At 39.1% G+C, this 24,917-nt stretch overlaps 1 protein-coding gene across 1 annotated transcript in view; it reads right to left on the bottom strand.

Annotated features, from left to right (window-relative positions):
• Nucleotides 1–2,557: 2,557 nt before the first annotated feature.
• Nucleotides 2,558–24,917, bottom strand: part of abca12 (ATP-binding cassette, sub-family A (ABC1), member 12) — a 44,071-nt gene continuing 21,711 nt past the window's right edge. Inside the window, 23 exon segments of the mRNA XM_030757406.1 lie at nt 2,558–3,363; nt 3,829–3,966; nt 5,018–5,123; nt 5,375–5,467; nt 5,773–5,876; nt 6,451–6,585; nt 10,117–10,267; nt 10,895–11,004; nt 11,657–11,867; nt 12,265–12,518; nt 12,705–12,867; nt 14,779–14,894; nt 15,072–15,249; nt 16,899–16,953; nt 18,666–18,774; nt 19,122–19,209; nt 19,929–20,056; nt 20,227–20,314; nt 21,343–21,432; nt 22,783–23,029; nt 23,404–23,551; nt 23,764–23,997; nt 24,646–24,803. Of these exon segments, the coding sequence (XP_030613266.1) occupies nt 3,259–3,363; nt 3,829–3,966; nt 5,018–5,123; nt 5,375–5,467; nt 5,773–5,876; nt 6,451–6,585; nt 10,117–10,267; nt 10,895–11,004; nt 11,657–11,867; nt 12,265–12,518; nt 12,705–12,867; nt 14,779–14,894; nt 15,072–15,249; nt 16,899–16,953; nt 18,666–18,774; nt 19,122–19,209; nt 19,929–20,056; nt 20,227–20,314; nt 21,343–21,432; nt 22,783–23,029; nt 23,404–23,551; nt 23,764–23,997; nt 24,646–24,803 (3,209 nt within the window). The 3' untranslated portion in view covers nt 2,558–3,258.

Here is a 24,917-nt window from a genome sequence, read left to right on the forward strand (position 1 = left end):
AACATGTTGAGACTGAACATTATTTTGTGGTTCAAAACACTATAATCAATTAATAGTATCTTCAACTCTGCCACCTCCAGCTTTCCCTTCAGTCTTCTTAAAACCGCCCACTCCCATCTTGTTATAGGCATCATAGCAGGTCTCACTACTACCTTGTAAACCTTCCCTTTCACGCTTGCTGTTAGCCTTCTGTCATAAATCACTCCTGACACTCGTTTCCACCCACTCCAACTTGCCTGCACTCTCCTTTTCACCTCTCTTGTGCACTGTCCATTGGGTTAATCCCAGGTATCATCTATCCGCACTACCTCTACTCCTTGCAGATGTTTATATACATTTTCACTGTTACACCTGCCTCCCTCTCGTTCACATATACGCATTCTGTCTTGCTTCTACTGACTCTCGTCTCCCTTCTCTACAGAGCATATCTCCACTTCTCCAGGTTTTCTTCCACCTGCTTCTACAGATCAAAATGTCATCTGCAAACGTCAAAGTCTATAGAGCCTGTCTTACCTCCCTGATGTAATCCCACCCCCACCTTGAACCCATCTGTCACTCCTACCACACAGCTCACAACTGTCTCACTGTCCTCACACGTGTCCTGCACCACCATCACATACGTCTCTGCCATGCTGACTTCCTCATGCAGTACCACAGTTCCTCTCTTGGCACCCTATCATGTACTTTTTCTTGATTCACAAAGAGACAGTGCACCTCCTTCTGATCTCCATACTTCTAAATCAACACTGTAAAAGCAAACATCACATCTGTAGTGTTCTTTCTCGGCATGAAGCCATACTGCTGTTCAATGATTGCCACCTCTTTTCTTAACGTACCTTCAACAATTCTTTCCTATATCTTCATGGCATGGCTCATCAACTTTATCCCTCAGTAGTTACTTCAGGCAGCTCTGCACATCACTCCTGTTCTTGAAAATTGGTACCCGTACACTTCTTCTCCATTCCTCAGCATTCCTCCATTCCAACCTCTCACTCTCCAGGATTATGTTAAACAATCTGGTTAAAAAAGTCCACAGACTTCTTCTTTCCTAGACATCTCTATAAAACAAGTCCAACTGATAGATTAAAAAGCTATATATGTGCAAATAATTACACCTATGGAAGAATTTGTGAGCATATAATAAGGCCAATAATCAGAGAAAGAGCAGTGTTTATCTTCTGTCAGTTGTCATTAAATGCCTTCCACGTTTTTGTATTGTTTAGCTGTGATGGCTATATCCATTAGGCTCTATATCTCTCAGCAATATTTTCTTTGGGCCATGCTAATATCCTATGCTTAATCAATGCATGGAGCCTTGCAGTGATTTTTAACGTAGACTTGTCTGTTGACTGGCATGTTAAACAGATCTTTAGGAATGATTTCTTTATTCTGCTGAAATGTATCAAAAAAAGGAACATCCTGTCTCAGAGTGATACTGAAAAACTATGCAATTGTTATTTCTAGGCTGGACTACTGTAATTCCCTGTTATCCGGTTCTCCTACAAGGTCCCTGAAGAGCCTTCAGTTGATCCAAAACTCCACCACAGGGGCATCATCAGAGATAAGAAAAAAGAGATCACAATTCTCCCACATTAGCTTCTCTTCATCGGCATTCTGTTAAATCCACACTTGAATTTAAACTCCGTCTTCTCAGCACAAAAGCCCTGAATGATCAGACTTTATATCTTAAAGACCTTGCATAACATATGAGTAACATATACCAATAGAGCACTTCATTCTCACGCTGCAGGCTTATTTGTGATATGTAGAGTTTATATAAGTAGAATGCGAGACAGAGCCTTCAGATGTCTGGTCCCTCTCCTGTGGAACCAGCTCCCAATCTGTATTTGGAAGGCCTAAAAACTTATTGCTTTTAAGATTGAGCTTCAAACTTTGAACAAAAAAAAAAACAAAAAAAAAAAACCTTATATTTAGGGCTAGAGCAGGTGACCCATAACATATATTACTTATGATGTTGTAGGTACAAGGGTACTCAGGGACTTCAACTTTTGGGGACTTGCACTGAGTACGCCTCCTCCACTCCCCTCTTTTCACTCCCTGTGTGTTTATATACCAGTACTACATGTTATTAACGTTTGTCTAATCTCTCCTGAACCTTGTGTTTTGTCCTTTTTGTTGTTTATGTTCTCTCTATGCTCCTCTTGTCTGTCTTCTCTTTCACTGCAGTTGGCTGTCCCTCCCTGAGCTCTGAGACCTCCCTTAGATCTCTTCCTGTTAAAAGGAAGTTCATCTTCCCCACCGTCACAAAGTGCTTGTTCAAAGGTCATTGTATGATCATTAAGGTTCTCTCTCTTTAAGCCACTTTATGCTGTAATAGTTACAGCATAAAATCGCTTGAAACAACTTTGTTAACTGAGTTTATATAGATAAAACTGAATTAATGAGCACAAATGTAATAAAACATCTGAAATGTCAACAGTTTACTGCATATTGACCACTGAAGCAAAATCAAAGATCTAAAATGTGTCCTAGTGCAGAAAAAATAATATAAGCATGCACAGTAGGCAAATGAACAACAGCTGCACTTGAAAAATAGCTTTATTAAATTATAAAAATAGGCTTGATGCAGTTATGACCACATGAAGCAGGTCCATAGGCAGAAAAGTCTATTAAATATTCAGTACAATCATTCCAAAAGTTAGATATGCCCTTAGAGAACGTGTTAATGAGCGAGGGGGAAAGTGCATATTAAGCTCTGAGTGTGAATATTTTCTTTTATCAAATTTCATCTAGAGAGCAAAATTAGATGTAGTTCACATAAAAATACTTAACTTTATTCATGTTATATATTTATTGAGTTAGTGCCTTATGATGGTGTATAGGGATGATTATCTATAGTATAATATTCTAGTGGTAAAAAGCATCCCAGCCACAGAGAGAAATTAAAAGACTACATAAATAAGTTCAACCTTCATGAATCTGATCTGAATAATTTAAGATGAACAATAGAATCATGTAGTAAATAAACAAATGAGTAATTAGTCACTACACCTGTGCATGTATGCAGATGTTTATGTGTTCTTATGCAGTCTTGTGACAGTTTGATTTGGTAAGACAAATTTAACCTTCATATCAACAGTCAACAGACTTAAAAAAATAAATCAATATTCATAAAAAAAGAAAAAAAAAAATCACACTTTTATCGAAGTCACATTTTTTCACTAAGGTCTGATTTAGTGTAAGTGGACACTGTGTTTTACAGTGGACAGAAAGTCAAAGAAAAGGAAGCAGCCAGCTCTATGTTTGTACTTCCTTGATTGAGTCCAGACTATCACATTCATCTTCACTGTCAATTGGTATGGAATCCATGCCGATTTTCCCCATGGCAAAATTGATGAAGACCTGTAAAGGTTCAACAATAATGTAAGAGTCATGTCAATATGAAGGGGAATTATTTTTCTCAGACCACCTTAATTTTAGCTGGTCAATTTCCCAACCTATCACCCATTTTTTTCTACTGCCTATAGTATCTTCTAATCCCTGATCCCTAGAGGGACAAAGTGGTTGAAGAATATGAGCAATAGCTGCATATAAAGCTCATGGATTCTCTCCTTAACTCATATTCCATTTATTTTCCCTCAGGCCTACCCTCTGTCAGTTTCCCTCTGCCTCTTTTAAACTTTCTCTTTCTCTGTCTTTCACTCCCACTCAGCTTTCTTGTGTCCCTGCTTCCTCTCCCACTTCTCTCTTCTTCATTCACTGCCTGCCCCTTTTTTTCTGTCCCTTGCTACCATCAACCCACACCTACAAAAATCCTCACACTAGTTCTTCCCCTCTCTCAGTTTATGTTGTCTCTCTTTTTCTCACCTCATCCAGTGTGGTCTGGCTCACAGAGAAGTGTCTGATCTGCAGCGCATTCTTGTTGGACTCCAGCTGGTCAAAGATGTCAGCCAAACCTCCAGGAGCAAATGGGACGTGGTACTCCACCACAGCGGAGTGCTGGTCCTGTGTGTTGGAAAAGGATGCACAAATATGAGGTTAAAAGTTTAAAGAAAAAAAAACATAATTCTATACTTGTATCAACAAAATAAAATTGTAAAATTCATAGCCTTTTTAATTTTACAATGTTGCAAACATTATTTTTCTGGGGTAGAAAATCTACATTATTTTAAAATACTGTATATGCACTGCACTTTTGGTAAGGGCCCTGGGCACAGCAGGTCCTTATATAATGAGCTTCCTTCTATTCTTAGCTGAGCAAGTCAGCATTATAATGAAGAAAAGTCCACATGGGTAGTGAGGTACTATACAAACTTCATTTTTTATGGATTCTTTAATGGTGCACTAATCATTATTATCATATTAACACCGAGTCAAAGGCGTAATGTGGATGGGATTAATCACAGTGACTAATACACAGACAATTATCTCCCAACTCTGGAAGTACCCCCAGCTTAAATGACTGATTTAGCACTTGCTTTCACAGGCAACAACTTTGCTGTTTTGGTTCACTCTCACATTCCTTCAGGAGTTGGTGAAGACTAAAACAGAGCTAAAGTAGGAGTGAGGCAGACAGAAACATGATGCCAAATTAGTGCTTATTTTGATTCATGTCTGCTGGCTGTGTATGTAAGCAACTGTTTGATAACACTTTTGTCTTAAACACTGTACAAATGGATAAATATGTCAGTGTTTCCATTTATTTATTTATTTTATCTTTAGTCCACTGCACCCAAAATGGCAAAAAAACACTGACTTAATGTTGCCTTAAATCTATCTAAGAGAAGCCAAAACCATGTAAGGAACCTTATAATAAAGCTAGGATTTGACACAGTCATGACATCTGTGCTCGACAAACTAATATCCATCTGTGGATATTAGTCATAATAAAGGAGATGAAAATAATGGTCATAACAGGCTTGCAATTTAGGAGTGCATTGCCTTAAATTATACATTAATGCCTTGTGTACTTTAGAATTTGTTTTTAAAAAATATGCACACAAAATTGTCAAGCGCACTTTCTACCAAGTACTCTTGACTGTTCTGGATAGCTCACCTTGAGGTAAGTGCTGGGGAATCTGCACTGCATGAAGCTAGTGATTTTCTCTACGTCACAGGAGGCCTCGGCCAAGTACATCTTCACAGTGAACCCACTGCCAAACCTGCACAAGGGAGATTTTATGAACAAAGCAGTGTTATTACATGTCTGAGGCGTGGGGCTGTGGTGGTGGAGTGTGTATGTGTGAGTGTGTGTGCGTGTGTGTGTGTCTGTGTGGTGGAGGGCACTGTTCTTACAAATTAAATTGAGCATTCAACTGCACAAAGGACCATTGGGGGGAAGAAAGGGAGGCAGTGGAAACAGGGTGTGGAGAGTAGTAATGGCTGGGTTGTAGGATGAGGAGAGGTCACTAACCTGTTCTTAATGTGCTGCAGGGAGCCCAGGCATCGGAACTGACCTTTCACCATGATGGCAAGACGGCTGCACAGTGCCTCACATTCCTCCATGCTGAGATATGGAGACAGGGAGGGAAAGATAAAAGGTCATACAAGGGTCCATTAGGATAAAAGTAATTACCCATGCCAGCTGTCACATAGAAATTCAAAAGAAAAAAAAAATGTGTTATTGCATTTGTTATCTAGAGTGTGCTGTTGGGAAAAGCCTGAACATTCTTCAGCTAGAATGCTAATCATCTCTGTGCAAAACTCTAATAAATGTCATTTTTAATCTGTAATTTTAGCCCTTATGCTTTAAGCTGTAAATTACAAACTTTCCATGTTATATACAGTACTGGGAGCATGATATCTTCTAACCTGTGGGATGTGAGAACCACAGCACATTTTCCTTTCACTTCCTCAGAGATGATTTTCCATAGGTGACGCTTAGTGCGAGGGTCCATGCCAGAGCTTGGTTCATCCTGTGGATGATGGAGGGATGAGACAAGGATAGAGGAATGTTGAAATCAGGGTAAAGAGATCAAATGAAAACAAGGAAGGCAGCATTTAGCAAACACAGTGTAGTGTATACAGTAGAGAACAGAGCCAAGGGCAGAGTGAAGAAGAGAGAGTAAACATATATATAAATGCAAAATAGGAATGGGGATGGGAGGTCCAGTGTTGCAGGCAAAGCAAACAACAGAGAAATGAAGACAAATCAGACAAGTGCACATTGGTTATTGACCAAGGCATGGGGAGGAAAGGGAAGAGTTGAAGACAAAAGGAATGGCAAGAGAAAAAGAGAAGAGAGGATTTTATAGAGACATAAGGCACAAACAAACTTAAAAGCTACAGACAAGACCACCCCTCGGGTAAGCTTGGGTAAGCAGACTAATTAACTATATGAGCTCTGTCAAGACTAGGCAATCGATATCCGCTTTCCTTCAAAGACCATTTCAGGAGGAACAGTGCAGAGTTAGTTTAATATTTGCTGTCGAGTGACCTGTTAGGAAATTAAATGGGCAGCAACAGCAGTGTGAACAGGTGTGTCCTCACCAGGAGCAGGATTTGTGGATGCCCAATGAGAGCCAGCGCAGTAGAGAGCTTCCTGCGGGTGCCACAACTGTAACCGTCAGTAATGATGTTCCTGTGGTAGTTGAGCTGCAGCCTCTTCAGTAGGTAGTTCACAAGCTATAAAGGAAACATGCAGGGGATTACAAAGTGGATGAACAAAATAACAAACACCACATGTGAGAGGACTCTAGTTTGGCATTCACTAATCCCAGACAGAATGTGACTACACAGATAGATTACATTTTAATCAAATTTTAATTAGGAGTATGTTTTCTTTTTTTTTTTAAATCGGTGTGGCAGTACTGTGCTAGTGTGCACACCAGTTGTCAGTTGTCACCAGGGTTATTATAGTTAATGAAAACGAACGAAATAACGAAAACTGAAATTGAAAAAACATTGTCGTTAACTGAAATAAATAAAAACTATAATTAAAAGGAAAAAACGATAACTAATTAAAACTGAATTGTGAGTTTACAAAACTAACTAAAACTAACTGAAATTATCGATAAACTGACTTTCATTTACTTGTTTTTTTGGGGTTTTTTTTAAGCCTTGTGGATTGATATGAAATCATTGTTTCCGCTCTCCGAGTTTAAGCTGGGAGCGCCACAGGACAACTGTGTGAGTGCGTGCGCTCACCGCGCTGGTCCGCAAAGTAATGGCTGCGATCTGCAGAGAAAGCGGCAGAGTCCCGTATGGAGGTTCTTTGAGTACAAACACAAGGTAATTAACACACACAATCCAGCTACACAAGCATAAATGCGGACATGAGGTCGGCAACTTCTGTAGGTTATATACAAAGACCCTGCAGGTTTAATTAGCGAGCATCTAACCAAGCTAGCTCCAAAACAGAAGCAGCTTCAGGTGGTGAGAACATCAGGATGCAGATGGATTTGACCTTTGACTCCTTCAAAGAGTTTGTTTTTGTTTAACACCACATGTAGGTGTTATTAATCTGCTGCACTGATGCTGAAGTTTATTGTGGAGTTTATTGTAGAATTTATTGAGTTTGGGAGTTCATGTTTTTCTTTGTTTCTCCTTGCTGATGTTCATGTGTGTCCTTAATATTACACACATTTAGCATGTCTTGTGAACAGCTGGTTGTTGACTATATTTCTTTAAACTGTATCTTTTGCCAAGTTTTCATTACACAATAGTCACTTTTGTGCCTTGAATCTTGCACCTGATCAGGTATGAAAATACTAAAACTAATACTGAAACTAACTGAAACTAACTAAAACTAAGCATGAAACCAAAAATAAAAACGACCAAAACCAATCTGAAAACTAATTAAAACTAACTGAATTAGAGAAAAAAAAGTAAAAACTAACTAAAACTAAACTATAATGTAAAATCCAAAACTATTATAACCCTGGTTGTCACCAAATAATTTATTTATCACTGCATGAACAACCACCTGCAAACTTCTTTTTAGATGCTTTAATGATAAGCATTAAATTAATGATAGAACACAACAGTAATTTAAGCTAATAACATCTGCTTTGACTATGCATGATTATACTCAAATGTAGATCATGGAAATCTCTAATCCCTGTCTGCTGTAAACTGCTAATCAATGCAGGAGATATGTAAGGGTCTTTCAGTGATCTAATGGGAGTCAATAGGTCTAATGATAGCTCTCTGTAGCAGTTTGACCCCAAAGCAAAATGAGACAGTTTTATAGACTGCTGTGCTGTTCCTAGCTTCATCCACTTGATGATAAAGTCAAATCTTATCTACAGCTTCAAAAGACATAAACAGACATCATGCCTCAACAGAAAGTTGAGTTTCTTTTCTTTTAATACATCAACTGGACACCCTCAGTGGAGATCCAGTATGTAACTACACATACTTCAGTGCTTTTTCACTGTAGGAAAATATAGATTTACAGGAGTAAAGGGCAAAGAGTGGTTCTACTCCTTATTACCTACTTTATATTCATCTTATGTCTGTAACTGCCTTTCCCCATTTTGCCCAGTACATTCACACAACAAATAACTAAGGTATCTATCTATTCCACTTCCATGAATATTTAATTCTGTTTGTACAACAGTGACGACTTTACTTGGTGACTTTATTCTATCTAAACTCTATGCAGTCCTAGTGCTGCAGGGACTGATCCTGCAGCATAATCCATTTGGTGCATGTCAGTTGATCCTGTGTGTTTAAACCCAGCAGGGATCAAAACCCCTTGATGACCTATAAGCATTTTCACTCACTTAAAAATCTTCTAGGCTTCCCTGTTAATCACATAAAATAGTGTGCTATAAATACAACTACGTTTTCAAATAGCTTGAGGTGATTTCCTGTCAGTAGGCTTTAGTCTTTTTCCCACCAGTTGGCAAATTTGGAAACCAGATCGATGAAGCAAGATAGTGCAATAGATACCTTAGTTCACTGTTCTGCTGTTTCTGTGTAAGACAATTTGCCTTTGGCCTTGAGTTTTTAGTATGATTCACTGACCCAAATTATTAAAAGTTTGGCTCCAAAATGTCATACTAAAATTTCATAATAATGATAAATGCATAGTATTCTGCATATATGAATGATTAGGACTGGTAACATAATCTATTCCTCAAACAGTAGGTTCAAATCAAAATATGACGTGTTAATGCTTTCTCTCATAAAAGCTGCTTTCTATCACATTTGATGTTACAGCTCATTTAGCCAACAAAACCATGTCAATGCAAAATGACCCCATTAAGGCTTGTCTCATTATGCACAGCTAGGGGACTGACAGTAGGAGACAACATAAGAGGAAAGCTATACATAACCTCATCTATGAGCCTGATGTTGCTGCAGTTGCCATTATAGCCATCCCTGTCACTATACTGACCAGAGAGGAGGGGCTTTAACAACAGCAGTGAGGGTGATTAGTGCCAGACAGATCCATTTCTGTGTTTTACTGTCTGTGTAAGCGCGTGTGTCTATGAGGTGCATAGTTGGTAATGTGTGTGCTCAGTTTTGTTGGTAAAATGCCTGAGAATGTCAGAGACAATGTTTTTGTTGGTTTCCATTCTAACCTCAAAATGGTGCAGAGAGAGAAAGAGCAGACAGGATGTAAAACTTAGATTTGTTATGATGTTATCCACAAATTTCCACACTCCTCAGAGTTCCTTATTTTATGTTTCACTTTTTTTATATATATATTATTGATATATTGATGGGATACTGATATTGAGAATCAGCGTGTTGATTGGTTGCTCTGCAGATTCCTTTAACATTGGCAGCAGTGAGAGGCATACACACTCAGTAATGACCACAGAAGCAAGATTGATTAGTTCTCAGAAAGATAAATGAGAAGAATGGGGCTTAAGTGGCATGTCAAATAAGATTGTCTCATCATAAAAGCATAATTTAAATAAAAATTTGTTCCCAGTAATGGATACAGCATCAGCTTAATTCTGAAGTTTGGACTGCGCAAGCTGACAACAAAAGCTTTTTCATTTTGCTACAGATTGTGCAGCTTTGGGTACACATCACTCATCGCTGCACACTCATCGCTTCTGTATGCATAGGAGCAACAGCTACAAGTCCTGCACTGGAAGTGCACCTTTGAATTTATATCAGATCCTGTGTCATTTTTGGATGATGTTGTCACTTGGCAAAGCTTTCAAAGGCAGCCTTGAGTCTGCAGCTCTTCCTTACCCTGTCTGTCTCCCTCTTTGAGATGCCGCGTATGCGAGCATAAAAGTACAAATGCTCCTCTCCAGTGAGCAGATCGTCCAGTGCATCCACCTGGGGACAGTAGCCGATGTTAATTCCCTGTTTCCGGCACTCCATGATGTCTACCAACCGTCTGGGGGGAACACACACACACACACACACACAAAGAAAGACAGATTTACTTAAGCGGTCTCCACCACATGGTGTGGAACAGATAGACATGTAGGGTGTTTCAGTGGACCTCCTGTCTGTGGGGCATTATCTTGGGAATATCTGCTTTATACAGGTATATTAACAACAGACCAGGACAGTACATTGCTGTTTAGTACTTGCATAAGTGCTCTTCAGATACATGTTTAAGGTAAAGTTGCTAGTTGCAAAATTTTTTGCCCAACACAAACCAATAACATCCCTCATCTGTGATTATATGTATTATGCAAATTAATCTAGCTTGGATGCATTTGATGAGGTACTTGTGCACCTGTAGCAACAACATAAAGTCTTTTCCTGTGAAAGGTTTGTTTCTAAAAATCATCTTTGGTTTACTGGAATGTGTACATATTTATCTTCACACGTCCACATCAGTTTAGTGTGCAGCTAAGGTGTAAGAGAGGCAGTAAAAACACAAATATTCCCACAGTTAATTCTGTGGCACGTTATCACAGTGCTGAAAGCAGAAGGCAATAAAGAAAAACATTATATGCAAACATGCACTATGCCAGATTTGTATGTTATATAAATACATTTGTGTAAAGCTTACCCATCGCAGTCCCTGATTTGTGCAGTGCCATCAGTAGGGCTAATGTCTCCAGTCAGCATCTTGAAGGTGGTAGTTTTTCCTGCTCCGTTCACTCCCAGCAAGCCAAAGCACTAAAAATAAACAGGTTTTTTTTAATAACTTCAAGCATTTGGCCAATATGCAGTAATGTGATATAAAGATAAGATTTTAAGATCTTGTTAGATCTAGTTAGATCTTGATGTCAATACTTTGAGTAACAAAACAATGAAAAAGAAGCATAGATAAGGAGTATTTTTCAGACATTTAAAGTAATACAATACAAAAGAACAGGTATAAAAACAAGGCTAGACTGAAATTGGTCAAAATAAAATTAAGGCTTGGAGAGTAAATTAAAATGACAGATTATAATGCACAATTTTTACTGACTGCAGAAAGAACATGAAAATGCTGGGTTGTCTTTTCAGTCCATATTAAAATGTACAATTCTGGGCCTTGTTATAGCAGCCAACAGTGTCTCCAAGTCCTCAAATATGTTATTAATAGTGGGCTGTTGGTAATTTAAATTAAGTTCAATCTTTGACGACTCCATTGCACACAATGACTAGACCAGCATGCAGCTCTTCAGCAGTAACATAACAGAGGCTGTGTGATTTTGGGTAATTATAGAGTTATGCTGCTGTCACAAGAGGTTAGTCATTATTACACAATACCCATTTTGCTATCCTCTTGATTTAGAACAGTTTTATTGTATTAGTAATCTGTGTTGCTGTCTCTGAGGCTTACCTCTCCCGCAGGGACGCCCACAGACAGCTTCTTGACAGCAGGGACCTTCTTAGTGAAGTGCTGATAGACCTTAGTGAGGCGGCTGACTTGCAGTATGTCTGAGTTGGCTGCTCCACCGGAGACCCGGAGATGCTCAGCTGCCACATCCTCATCCTCATCCTCATCATCACAAGCCACCTGGGGCACAGTCTTGCTGTGGCAAATTAGACGCCTGCAACATGGAAAGATGTTATTTGTTTGTTTGTTTTTCTTAATAACTGCAAGACATTCTAGTTAATGTAAATTACTGGCTTTTATTTTTCAAAAAAATCATCTTAGCTCATTTAGAACAAAAAAAAAAATCTAATTTTACTTGCTATTGTCTTCTTTAATTACTTAAAGTTGCTCTGTGGCATATTTAACCACCCCATTGCATATTATCTGCATTTATTATGTCTCATGTTCATATTCTTGGCTACAAGAAAATTGCTTTATCAGTCAGTAGAAAACCAATGTATTTTCAAGTCCATCCGATCTATAATGAAAGCAACTGAAACTGATCTCAGTTAAATATTCTCTACATGTATATTATCACTTATATTACCAGTTTTGACTTCAGCTTTCCTCACCTGACTTTGCGTATTAGAGACCTGTTGAGCAAGAGGCGCAGGCTGAAGAAAACCACGCCTTGGATGATGGCGGAGATGAACATCCATCCCAGGCCATCTAGGGAGAATGGGTTCTTATAGGCATCAATTCCATACCCACTTAAAATTTGGACCTGTATGTCATTTCTGGTCAGCTCCATCAGCCCGTTCCCAAAGTTGAACTGGGGGAAGATGAGGAAGGCGTTGCTAAGCTTGTGAAAGATTTTCTGGATTTCCTGCGGGAGAGAAGGACAGAAGAGAAGACATTTAGAAGAAGGTGGTGGTGGGAGAGAAAGCTCTGAGGATATGAAACTGGGTTTAACGTGGACTCTGAGCTCATCTTTTGTGTCAATGAATATGTGAGGCCTGCTTGCTAAGTTTCCTTTTAGGAAAGGTAGTCTGATTATTGCAGTTATTCTTACCTCAGGGTTACGCATTGATATTTGACCCAGAAGGTAAAGGATGAAGGTGCTCGAGATGGTGTTGACACTGATGAAGAGGTTGATGCACACATAGCTGATAAAGGCCATTTCTGCATCCCTGAAGACACCCGCTAACAGATACATCCATGGGAATGTAGAAAACCTGAGGTGACAAAGATATCATATTCATAAAAAAAAAAAAAAAAACCTTCACCTTAAAAGGCAACTATTGTGATGCAGTTTGGTTGGTTTCCAATACAGAAAACAGTCAAAAGGTTAAAACACAAATTGGATTTCAAAACTGTACAGTGTCCCTCACAAATGCACCTTCTAAAACATAGACTTGAGTAAAACAGTTAAGTTCTTTAACAGACAGAGCAGCTATAAGCCTGATGAAAATAGGCAGCAAAGTATACTGAAAAGGGAAGGTGGCGTATACCACACCAAGAGGAGGGTAAACATTCAGTCATGAAGCCAAAACAGAGGAAGATAAATTACTTCTTCCTATGTTCTCCAGGTAGCAGAACATCTTTTCCCCTTTTTTCCCCTCTTTTCTCTCACATAATCTGTTTGTCCATTTGATTGGTAAACCTGGGTCAGCAATACAGAGAGGAAGAGAAGGAGGGAGAAAGAGATGAAACAAGAAAAAAAGAGAGCAGTGTGGGAAATGAAAGAGACAGACATAAACAGATAGAGCCAGACAGAGACAAAGCATCTGCATGCTTTGCCCAAAAAAAAGGTGCTTGGTAGGCAAGTGTGGGTGCCAAGCCATGACAAGGAACAGAAGCAAGAAGGCTGAACACCAAACCAGGTGGGTGCAGCCTGACAGATGGAGCACTGTGATTACTCATTGCTTGGGAAGGAGACATCTGTCTGATAAATGAGAAGCAGAGTGCTGACTTGGCCTTCTAAAAATCTAGGGCTCAGGATGAGGCCTCCAAAGAACAACAGCAAACGCAAAAATGGAAACCTTAGCTACAGTTTGGGGATTGATATAAATATTCCCAGTAATCCAGACGAGGAGAAACATACATCTTTGGTTTTGATACATCCCAAAATCTAAACCTCTTTTCTGACTGAATTTAAACCTTGGTATTTTGAGATGCTAGCTAGCACTATCTTACACTAAGTCATTTTGTTATTGCCATAAGCCCTGTTGCTTCCTGATTCCCCCCCCCCCCCCCCCCTCCCTAGTGTCTTTGCCTTGAATGGGATAAACATGTTGGCAGTGATTTTTCCATCAGCTTTTCAGTCCTACCGCCATCTGTCTTAGCAAGAAATTCACAATGAAAATCTTTGCAGTGTTTGCATCCTCCTTCTGCTCTGCACTGTAAATCCAATCCACTGGCACACTAAGATGCAGCAGAGGCTAAGAATTGCAGTGCATGTGTGGAGACAGGCTTTTGAAAATGTATAAACCTTTCAACAATTACATGACTTTGGAAAATCCTCTGCAAGAAATGCATTGTCAATTTGAATGAATCAACATCCCCCTCTGTTTGGCAAGAAAAACTCCTGGATGATGTGAGTTCATGTTGAGGGTGATGGGCATGCTGCAAGCATAAAACACCATTGAATGAGTTGGTTTGGTTTTGAGCATTGCAGATGCTTCACACACATCATGCTGTTGCCTCAGCAGAGCAACAGTCAGAACACCACATCCACCATCTATGACAGATTTGATTCAGTTGCCTTAAAAAAAAAAATTCATAAACATGTCCATCATTCAGTGTGGTTCAGGTTGATCTTTATGGGGATTATTTAGGCCATTAGCAGTCTCTCTAAGTTTTATCACTTATTTGTGGTAACAAATCTGGCAGCCAAGATTAACTGCACTAAACCTTTCAATTTGTATGCTTGTCTAAACACTACTTTGCTGCCCTGTTGGATCTGTGTTTAAGGATATTGTCGTGTTCTAAGATCTGAGTATTATGGTTATCAAATGATGGTTATCATAAGGAACTGGTTCAAACAAAGTCAAATAAAGTTTAGTCAGCAATATACAATCCATTAGAACAACAATGTAATACACAGTGGCAGAAATTTTTCATCAGGCTTAGTGAAGATTACTGACCCAAATAAAACTAGCAGGACAGTGATGGCAGCCAAATTTTGGTGATCTGTAAATGCTGGAATCTGGAAGGCAGCGATCACTGCAATGGTTGCAGCAACAGGGAGCAAATAGATGATCTATGGAAAAAGATGGGACATAATGCAATAATAGAAAGGCATTTAATTTAACTAAAAAAAAGGCTTATATGAATGACAGTATATGACACTGTATAAAAGTAAGTTTTTTGCTTTGGATGAAAATACGTTTAGCACATGCTTTCACCACTTTAACTAATTTAACCAAGAAGCCGTTACCATGTCATAGAGGAAGTTTACAGTCCAGTAGAAGGGCTCGCTAATGCCAGAGATGTGCTGAAGCCTCTTGGACCCTGTTCGGTGCTCAGTGACTTCATAGATGGCAAAACTGGCTGTTGTGATTGAAAAACCTGTGAGCACGCACATAGCCACAAGGATGTGGAGCAATCCTTGGACACTGTAAGGAAAAGATAGGATCATTCAGATAATGTGATTAAATACTAATAATTATTAAGTTATCATGAATAATACACGTATCATGTTATTGGGCAGTGTGTTGTGCTGTGTTTCTTTATTTCTAACTTTCTTTTGCTCTTTTCTTTGGAACTAACTACTACAGTGGCAACAACAAAGTGTGCAAAAAGAGTGAATATAAAGTGGTGTGCAACCAGGTGTATTTTCTGAAAACAATAACTCATTTTAACCAGAATTATCATATTATTTCCTACTGGAATGTGACTCATTTGAACTACTAAAGTGCCTCACAAGAAATAGTATTCCATTAATAACAAACAGCTGTGCAAAAAAAGAGATGCTTGCGAATCATCTTTGACAAGATAACAGCAAAAGAAACAGATGGCTTCACGTAGAGAACAACTTCACACTGCTGTTGCTGTACAGTCAGCAAGCCAAGGGTGCTGCTGTGAGACTGCAGAGCCTATTGTCCAGATTAGACCCCAGAAATCCAGTTGAAGCTTTGATCCCTTCTGTTCCTCTTCTACCCAGTGTGTTCATTTAAACTTTGTTGATGCCAAGCCAGTACCTGTTCATCTCCCTTGCTCTCTTGCCTATCCTGCATGCTACTGAACTACTTTTACCACTTCCCTCTGGCTGGGGCACAACACCTCAAACTAAACACAATAAACTGCATGAAGCTGAAAAGAGGATGAAGATGAAGCTGGCAGAGTGACCGAGCAGGAAGGAGAGAGAACAACAGAGAGGGACATGTGGTGGGTGTTTCAGGGCAGCACTAACTACAGAGAGTAGCCAGGAGCGACAGCTACAGAGCAGGCTTGTTATCAAGACAGCCAGCATAGCCTTAGATTTTCTCTCATGGGTAAAGCTACCACATTGTGAGAATCAAGACATTTAGAGTAATAAGTCGGCTGTATCTTTAACACAGCTCAGGACAAATCAATACATCTAGGGAGGAAGCCAAATATCACCCGTTCGACTGCTACAGCATCTCAGCAGACTACAGCTATAAAAATTTTACACAGACACTGAACATAAATGAGATGTATGTGGAGAAACTGACCGCTAACACTAAAATTGCCAGTAAGATGCTTAGTACTAATAAGCCTCTAGAGAGGAAAGACCTTCATGAGGCCACAGGGTCAATCCAATCCACTCTCAAAATGATGTATTTGATTTGATCCTCTGGAACATGTGCATACATCCATTTCACAGTCAGAGTCTCCAACAACAGAAGGTGGAACATTTAAAGTAAATGGCTTTTCAAAAGTGGGGTTGAATTAGTCCACCTTAACTGAAACATTAATTATTTCAGGACTCTGATCAATAATGTAAGCTTAGGGAAATCCATTTAGAAAATCAAATATGTGTAAATGATGTTGTCATGTACATCCTTGCCCTGAGTCCACCCTGAATTTGATGTTAAAAAAAAAGAAAAGAAAAAAAGAGGCACGCTTCTACAGTTTTTCACAGGTCAGTGAAACAAGTGACAATGTTATTCATAAACACATGAGTAATTGTGGAATATTTTCAAAGATGCTAATACAGATCTATTTTTGCAAGAGTTGCTATATGTATGGTAGTGCACTAGCAGTCAGTTCAGCAGAAGAATTTTTAAAACGTGACCCTTACATTGTGTCTTCATCATCCACCCGGCCAAAATAGGGTTGGCTGTAAACTGAAATGCCTATAATGGAAAGAAACAGAGTACTGTGTTAGCAGGAGAAAAACAACATCGTGCAAGCTATTTTTCAGCACAGGAAGCAAATGAGCAATGATATTCTCTTAGCCTAGGACACAGTCAATTGAAAAATATAGCACATGATGATTTCATTTGCCAGTGCACACAAAGGAAATTGAATTTTCTTTATCATTTTTCTGGGTCTTCGAGATGCTCAGAGACATGAACTGTAGCCCTACATGTTTTGCCTGCATTTCCTGAAATAGGAGTGTGAGTTCCCCTAAAGCACAGCAGCCCCAAAGCAGGCTGAAGGATTAGCATTGCTCAAGACATCTTTGATGAAATTGATTAGTACTACTGGCTAAAACATCTGTAATTATTGATACTACAAGACTACTGCACCGAATTCAAATGTTCCCATAGCTGTTTGTGCTTTTCCAGTGATAAAGAACGAGAATCATAATAACAATTATAATTTCTTGATTAATTTATAAATCAGGTAAGTTTACATAGTTCAACTGGCTAAGCTAAAGAAAATTATCATCCTTTATAGTATTTAGAGCATGGTTGCTCTAACAGACCTGAGCTGAGAATGCGTTTTCAATTTACATTTTCCAAAGGCGGATTACTAAAAAGTTGAATACATCAATAATTTCTGGGGGACGGGTGAGAAAGACTTGAGATACAAAACATTATTGCAGGTGGGAGCGATCAGAATTTACGGTGCGGACAGGAGTGTGATTGCACAAATGCACCAGTGGGCGGTTGTAGTCAGAAATCCTGCAAGAGTGGGATGAAAAAAAACCTGTTTGATGCAAACATCCAAAGGGGCCCAACTCAGAAATTAAACTGTAATACACAATGCAAGGGTTAAGGTATAATTTTTGACAGATAAAGCAGTCACCTTGAAAAGTAATCTCCCTGGATCTCCACCCCAGACAACCCCGCTGCCGCTGTGAGTTTGCAGGTAACATTTAAATGGTTACACTTTCCCCTCAAGCACTTTTATCATCCACTGGGGAATAAATGTGTGTGCCCATTCTGCTATGCATATATGTTTTTATGAGCAATTCTATATATGCATTTGTGTCTGTGTGTATGATTGTGTACTCCTGCCTGCAGGCAGATGGTCAGGATGATACGCAGAAGCTGAAACAGTACTGAAAACGTGGGCCAGCCTCGTTTCTCTTTAGCAGATCTCCCGAGTGAGTGGCACTCATCAGTATTCATCATGCATAGTGATGGGAGCTTAAGGACACACAGCACCCCCTGGCTTTAATCCAGTGAAGTGAGCCGTGAGTAAAGACACTGTTTACAGCTTTCTTTACTGTATGTTTAGTATACAGAATGCACTGGGTGATCAGTGAGGGGCAGCTTTCTAATACTGATGTGCTTCTCTCCTGTGCAGTCATGTCTTTTTCAATCTCTTCTTTACCCTAACTTTGCATCAACCAATTGTGTGTGCCTGAAGGAATAAAACATAAAACCACAAACATAAAATGCATATAGGGCATGTTTTCTAAAATCACTAAAATATTATAAATGAAAGTAAGCAGTGGCAAAAATACAGCTCAGTCTCAAAAAATCAGATAAAACTGATATTTACTATTATTACCTTAGTACATATAAAATCACCCCATCAACTAAAGTGACATTTCAGTTACCTTAATTTTCACATCTTTACTGAAACACATTTTTTCTTCACCGTCCTAGCTTACCGTATGTGCGTGGATCTTTGTCTGCTGGCAGATTGGAGCGTAGGATGAGGTTGTTGAGGCTGTTTAAGTATGCTGGCATTGTGTGGTGACCCTCAGGGTTGAACCAAACCTACACCCATGCACACAAGCAAAAACACAGACATGCATAAAAAACATCATTCACATTGCCAGCGATCAGGAAATGTAGGTCTGCTATATATCAAAACAAACAAACAATAAAAAAACACTTTAATAACATAAAGAATACAGGCATCTTCATCTACAGTAGCACAATTGCTGCAATAAAGCATATTTATGACGACACTGATGGTGCAACAATTCAGCTCCATCTGCAGGCGCTGGGTTTGCAGATAATCACGTTTAGTTAAGATGTCAGCTTTTAGTGTTTAACAACTAATCAGTACGGCAATTAAACTGATAATGAGAACATCAGCAAGGAAGCAGTGGAAAAGTTACCTTGGACAGCGTACGGTTTCCAGGCACTGCTGTGATGTCCATTTTTAAGTCTGCTGGGAGCGGCATGCCAAAAGCAAAACCCCCATACCTGAAAAAACAAATTATTGATCAAATCAAAGACCTCTGCTTGATGCTGAGCTACTAGACGTGACACACTGTGATTTTCACTTGGTTGTTTTGCTTTTAATCAAGATTAAATTTTCAACATATGCAGATGAGAACCATTTCAGGGTAAAAGCTTCCAATCCCAAATTATTAGTATGATTATCATTATCAACAAGGTGCTAGAAACCAATTTGTGCCAAGCTGAGAACCAAGGAAAACTGTGCCTTTAGGCATTTATTAACTATTTTTCATAATTAATTAGATTTCTGCACATCTTTCTTTGGTAAAATCACAAGCCCTTCCATGCAACTGAATACTGTGCAGACAATTTAAAGCCTCGCAGATGACTAACAAACTTTATTTTAGAAACTGCTTGCAGAATTACTGAATTGCATTTGGGTCAATCGTCTCCTCTGAATTAATGAAGGGAAAAAAAAGGGATATTCCCATACATTATTTGCAAACTATTTCTAACTATGTTAACTCATATTAGTGATGTAATATTATGAAATATGACTTAAAATTGTGAGCAATATGCCATAGAAGTGCTTGAATGCTGTAACTTGAATCTACTTGAACACTGCTTAATGCAGCTCATCTAATCAGAGACTGCACCAGAGAATACAATAAATTATCAATGAGGCATGGATAAAATCCTCACTGTGGCTTCATTAACGACATGCATAAACAGGCCGCATTCACCTGTTCCTTATGAAGTCATTGGCTGTCGCTACTAGGTAGGTCTCCACGTTGATGCCACTCAGATTATAAACAATCTGAGATGAGGGAATTATCCTGTGGGGGGGCTGGTAGTTGTCTTTGTCGCAAATCTGCAGTGTGCACAAAAAAAAAAAAAAATGCATTACGCTTTACACTCTACAAAAAAAAAAAAAAAAAAAATGAATGTGAGCACAGGAAGACACGTTTACGTGCTGACACACAAACATGTGAGAACACCAAGAATCACTCAGTCGCACTGTTCTTGGTGACCCAGTCTCACCTGTTCTTGCTGAGTGCATTTGCAGACACTAAATCCTTTAGAGCTATTTCCTCTGGAGCTCCACTTGTTTGTGTTTCTTGTGCAGATGCTGAAAAAAACAATTCATGAGGTGAAATGATGGGAGCTTGCAGTGAGTGGTAAATACCACAAGCCTCTCCCTAGACACACCCCAGAAAACATTTTGAAACTGAGCAGACGTGATGGCCCGCTAAAAGAAAGAAAACTGTCAAATATAAAACCATTCATGAAGTAGCTGTAGGCTTACATGATTTTCGTGAGATCAGGATCTAAATCTTTCCGTTGATAACAGTTTTCAAAGCTCTTAATATGTGCTGTAATATCATATTGTGTGAAATTTCTGTTTGTGTGGGCTGATGTTCAACTCCCACGCATTTTGCTCTCTGCCAAATGCTTTCAGGGATGCTTTGTGCAGATCAAAAAGAGGTTGCAACAATATTATTCGCATACACACCTGTTACTTTAGATATAGAGATATAGAACACTCAATAACAATGGTCATAATCTCAGGGTTATTTACACACACACACACACACACACACATATATATATATATATATATATATATATATATATATATATATATATATATATATATATATATATAGTACTGCAAATCAGTTATTGTCCTGCTGTAATTACTAGACATTATGTCCAAACATGCAGGCTCTCTGTCTGTCCCCTCTCTTGCTCTTTTTTTATTTGGCTGAGAATTTTAAAATGCCTCTGAGGCCTGGTTCATGAGTGCCAACATTGATCTGAGTGCCTGGAAGGGGAAAATCTTCCCTATAAACACGGGTTGTTTATGGAATACAGATGATGCTCTCACATCGCAGAGTCCTGCTGCAGGCTTTCAGCCACATACATTGAGCAGAGCAGCAGAGAAATGAAGAGTGGGGGACAGCAGAGAGACCAGAGACAGCGACAGGAATTGCAGAGAAAAAGCCTTGTAAAATGAAATGGAAAAAAAAAAAGGAGATATGGAAATGAAGGGAAGTATAAAGATACTGTACATCAGCAAAAGGCTTAAATACATGGAGAAACTGAATGCAGGAAGTCAGCATGTCACTGATAAAAAAAAATTGTGTAATTACATACAGGTTATCGGGCTTGTCGAAGCAGGAATTATCCATCCCAGGGAATGACGTCATAGTGTCTGCCAGACGGCTGGAGTTGGGATCCTGGCTGCTGTAGAACCAGAAAAGAGTTAGCCTTGATTTAGAAGTATCCCAGATCTGCTACAATAAGAAAATGTATCAAAGACAAAAGGCTGTTTCAAGAGGCTCAAACATGGTATCACTAGGTAAACAGACACAAGTGACAGCCAACCAGATTTTAGTTGAGTTGTGACTGATTTGTTTAATTGATTTGATGACATGATGGCCAAGGGTTAAGAGCATTTACCTAACCCAGAACACTGTCAATAAACTGTAGGCACTATGAGTGACTCTAATGGGTACCTTCTCTAAGCAACTGGAGAGAAAAAAAAAGCAAGTCAAATGTGAAGACATTTGACTTGTCACTTTAGATTTAAGTGGATTTGTTTTATTTAAACCATTCCTTGCCTTAAAACACTCATAAGTACCCTCATAAATAAAATTCATATTACATGTGCAGCATTCGTAGCGGCAACTCAGAAAGCACAGTGTTCTGAGAAAGTTCCTAAAATGCTGAAGCATCTCTGGCCCTAAACTACCTACTGTATAACCTTCCTCTGCACTGCAAAAAAAAAAAACCTCAACTGTTACTGAAATGAATAATTAACCAACATTTTTCAAACTCTTTTGTATATCAAACTAAAGAGGACTGGGCGGAGCATCCATATGGTCTCTGATATGGATTGGCACCTCAGCATTTTCTCTCTAGCTACACATCCCCTTGATCAAACAACAGCACATCTTGAGGATGAAGACATCTTGCAATCTCCTGACACTTTTAATCTCTGTTACTTTGATCTCACGTTGTAGCCATCTTTATCGCAAACATTTCTTACCCCCACATACTCTCTTGCGCTTTTTAAAGTCTGTGTGCCCTTCAACAAACTACAGCATCAAATCAAAATCCTTTCATAACAAGTGTGACATGCCCCCTGCAAATGATGCAGGAGCAAGGCGGAGTAAGGCGGTGCATCAACCATTCATTTTTTACGACGCAGGCTGTGGCTCCTTGATCATTTACAAAGGCTCTAAACAAACATCAGTGATGATGGCATTTGACTACAGCTTTTTGGCATAATTAACTGTTTATGTTCCCCAAATACAGTGCCTAAAAGTGTGTGGTTGCTACTTTGGCAAATCATAAATAAACTATCCTTGACAAAACCTAATTTTCCAGAAACCCAATTGTGTTTATTTGTTGCCACCTCAGTTAGTAGTCTGACTTTGCCAAATTAAGTTTAGCAGAAATAAAAGAGCACAACTTCAGATATTCTCAACTGCTTCAGTTTTCCCATCATGAAAGCACCCTAATTAGCTTATTTATTTCTGTTTCTGTCTCTTCTCAGGGGTTCACTGTATTTTCACTTCTATAGGCACTCACCTGAAGAAAGAATAGCTTGGTCCGATGTTGTAGAGCGCTGGGCTGAGCTGCAGCTCGGGATAGTGCTGCACGTCATTTTTGATAGACCCCAGGCCCATAGCACACACCACAAACAGAACAGGAAGCACGATTTGGGAGAGCAGGCCCTTCCAGTCTCTGCGGCTGTGGTGGAACCTCTTGATCAGGATGGCTGACATTTGCTGCCAGGCCAGAGCCAGGCCGGTCACTGTGGATGAACTGGTAAGCTCTGAAAGATACAAGAGGAGAGTAGAGCCAGGACAGACTGATTATTGTTCTAATTCGCTCTTAATGTTAGCCTCCATCTGTGTATAAAGTTCAGCCATTTGTTCTCTGTGTACCACATGTTCAGTGTCTTGTTTGCTTCTATAGGCTTAAAGTTAATATTAACAGTGTTAACATTAACAGAATGGAACTTATCTTTTTTTTAACTATAAAATTTAAATATACTTAAATTTGCCTTGCCTCAATGTTGTGCCATATACTTATTTTATCAGCAGCCTGAATCTGTTTCTTTGTTTTCTATTTTATTTTTTTTCTTGACAGGTTTTTCACAAGAAGACAACAGTAACTGGTTAAAAAAAAAAACCCGTGTGAACTCACTGATCTTGTCACCGAAGCTCGCGCCACTTTCACTGCTGTCTGAAGAGAAGCTGTCGATGGATATAGTGTCGGAAACCGTCTCTGATATGGACATGAGGTCATCCTCAGGTCCAGCATCTCTGTGTCCTTGTGTCAGTTGGAGGAATACCTGCATATATTAAAAAAAAAAAAACAGCACATAGCATCTGTACCTGTCAAAGTGATTTTAGGGTATGCGATATGCTGGCATGTCAGTATGATGGATCACTGGCACAGTTGCAAAAGGAACCTTTAAATGAGCCTCAGGATTTAAGAATACTTTTTCTGCACTGTAACTTTAGTTTAAAGCTCTATTTTGCATGTGTATGTGTGAAACCTTACCTCCTCTAGTGTGGTGTCAGAGATACCGTAGCCCCCCAGTTGTAGAGCATTTAGGTTGGAGTCCAGTGCAGTAAGGAGAGAGCGGTATGAAGAGGCGTTGGATGAGTTGAAGGGTGGCAGTGAGAAGACCAAGTCATTGCCCTGGGCTTCTTTCAGTCGTGCTAGAGGTACATGGGCTTGGACAAAGGCTTTAAGTTCAGCACTGTCAATCCGTCCACCTTCTGTGTTTCGCATCTGCAAGAAGAACAGATGAAGAAAGTGAAACTTTATTTTTCTTCACCCCACCAGGGTACAGGTACCTGTATAAGTTACCTCATAGTTTCTCCTTTAAATTGTTAAAATGATTGCGCATCAGCACAGAGGTTTTCTTAATTCTTGGAGCAGCCGAAATACAGAACACTACCTTTAAACTTTAGGTTTGATCAAAATATACAATATCAAACTGTTGTTATTCGTCCATGGGAAGAGGAATATTTCTGTGGGTATTAATATAGTCCATGTGTCTCTTTTTTAATATAAATTAATATAAATTTTAATATAAATTTCTAAAATAAATTTTTAAAATACAAATCAACCTGTCACAATATGTCAAATATGGAAAAGATAAAAACCCTGGATTTTATTTCCCAGCTCTTTCATGAAGGTTTTTTGTGAAATGTTTTGTGAAATTTGTGCTGACCATTCACTTTGCAAGATTCCCCCCTGCTAGTAAACTTTCTGAGTAAAATGTATCAGAGGTAAGCTGCTGTCCTCTCATTTTTGGAACCAGTGGCAAAACATATTTCACTAAAAAAGTGGAAGCAGATTTTCATAAAAATTCACATTGTGGAGTCCTTATTGTTTTGCCCTACATGTTGACTGGTTGCCTGTGAAGATGATTACCTTCTTGGTGAGGGTGAGCTTGTAGCCTTGACCTAGTTTGTCTTTCAAGTAGAAGGGGGATCCACAGCATTTTAATCCTCCCTTCTCCAGGAACGCAATGCGGTCACTCAACACTTCGGCTTCATCCAGGTGGTGGGTGGACATGATGATGGTGCGGTCTGAGAGGCCACACACATAAAAAAATCTGCATTATTTACTCATGCATTATTACATTTCTTCTTAATGGATAAGTCTTACTCGAATGGAAAATGGAGGCAAATGCAAGAAAATTA

The sequence above is a fragment of the Archocentrus centrarchus genome, chromosome 21, assembly GCF_007364275.1.
Source record: "Archocentrus centrarchus isolate MPI-CPG fArcCen1 chromosome 21, fArcCen1, whole genome shotgun sequence".
In the NCBI taxonomy this organism is placed as follows: Eukaryota; Metazoa; Chordata; class Actinopteri; order Cichliformes; family Cichlidae; genus Archocentrus; species Archocentrus centrarchus.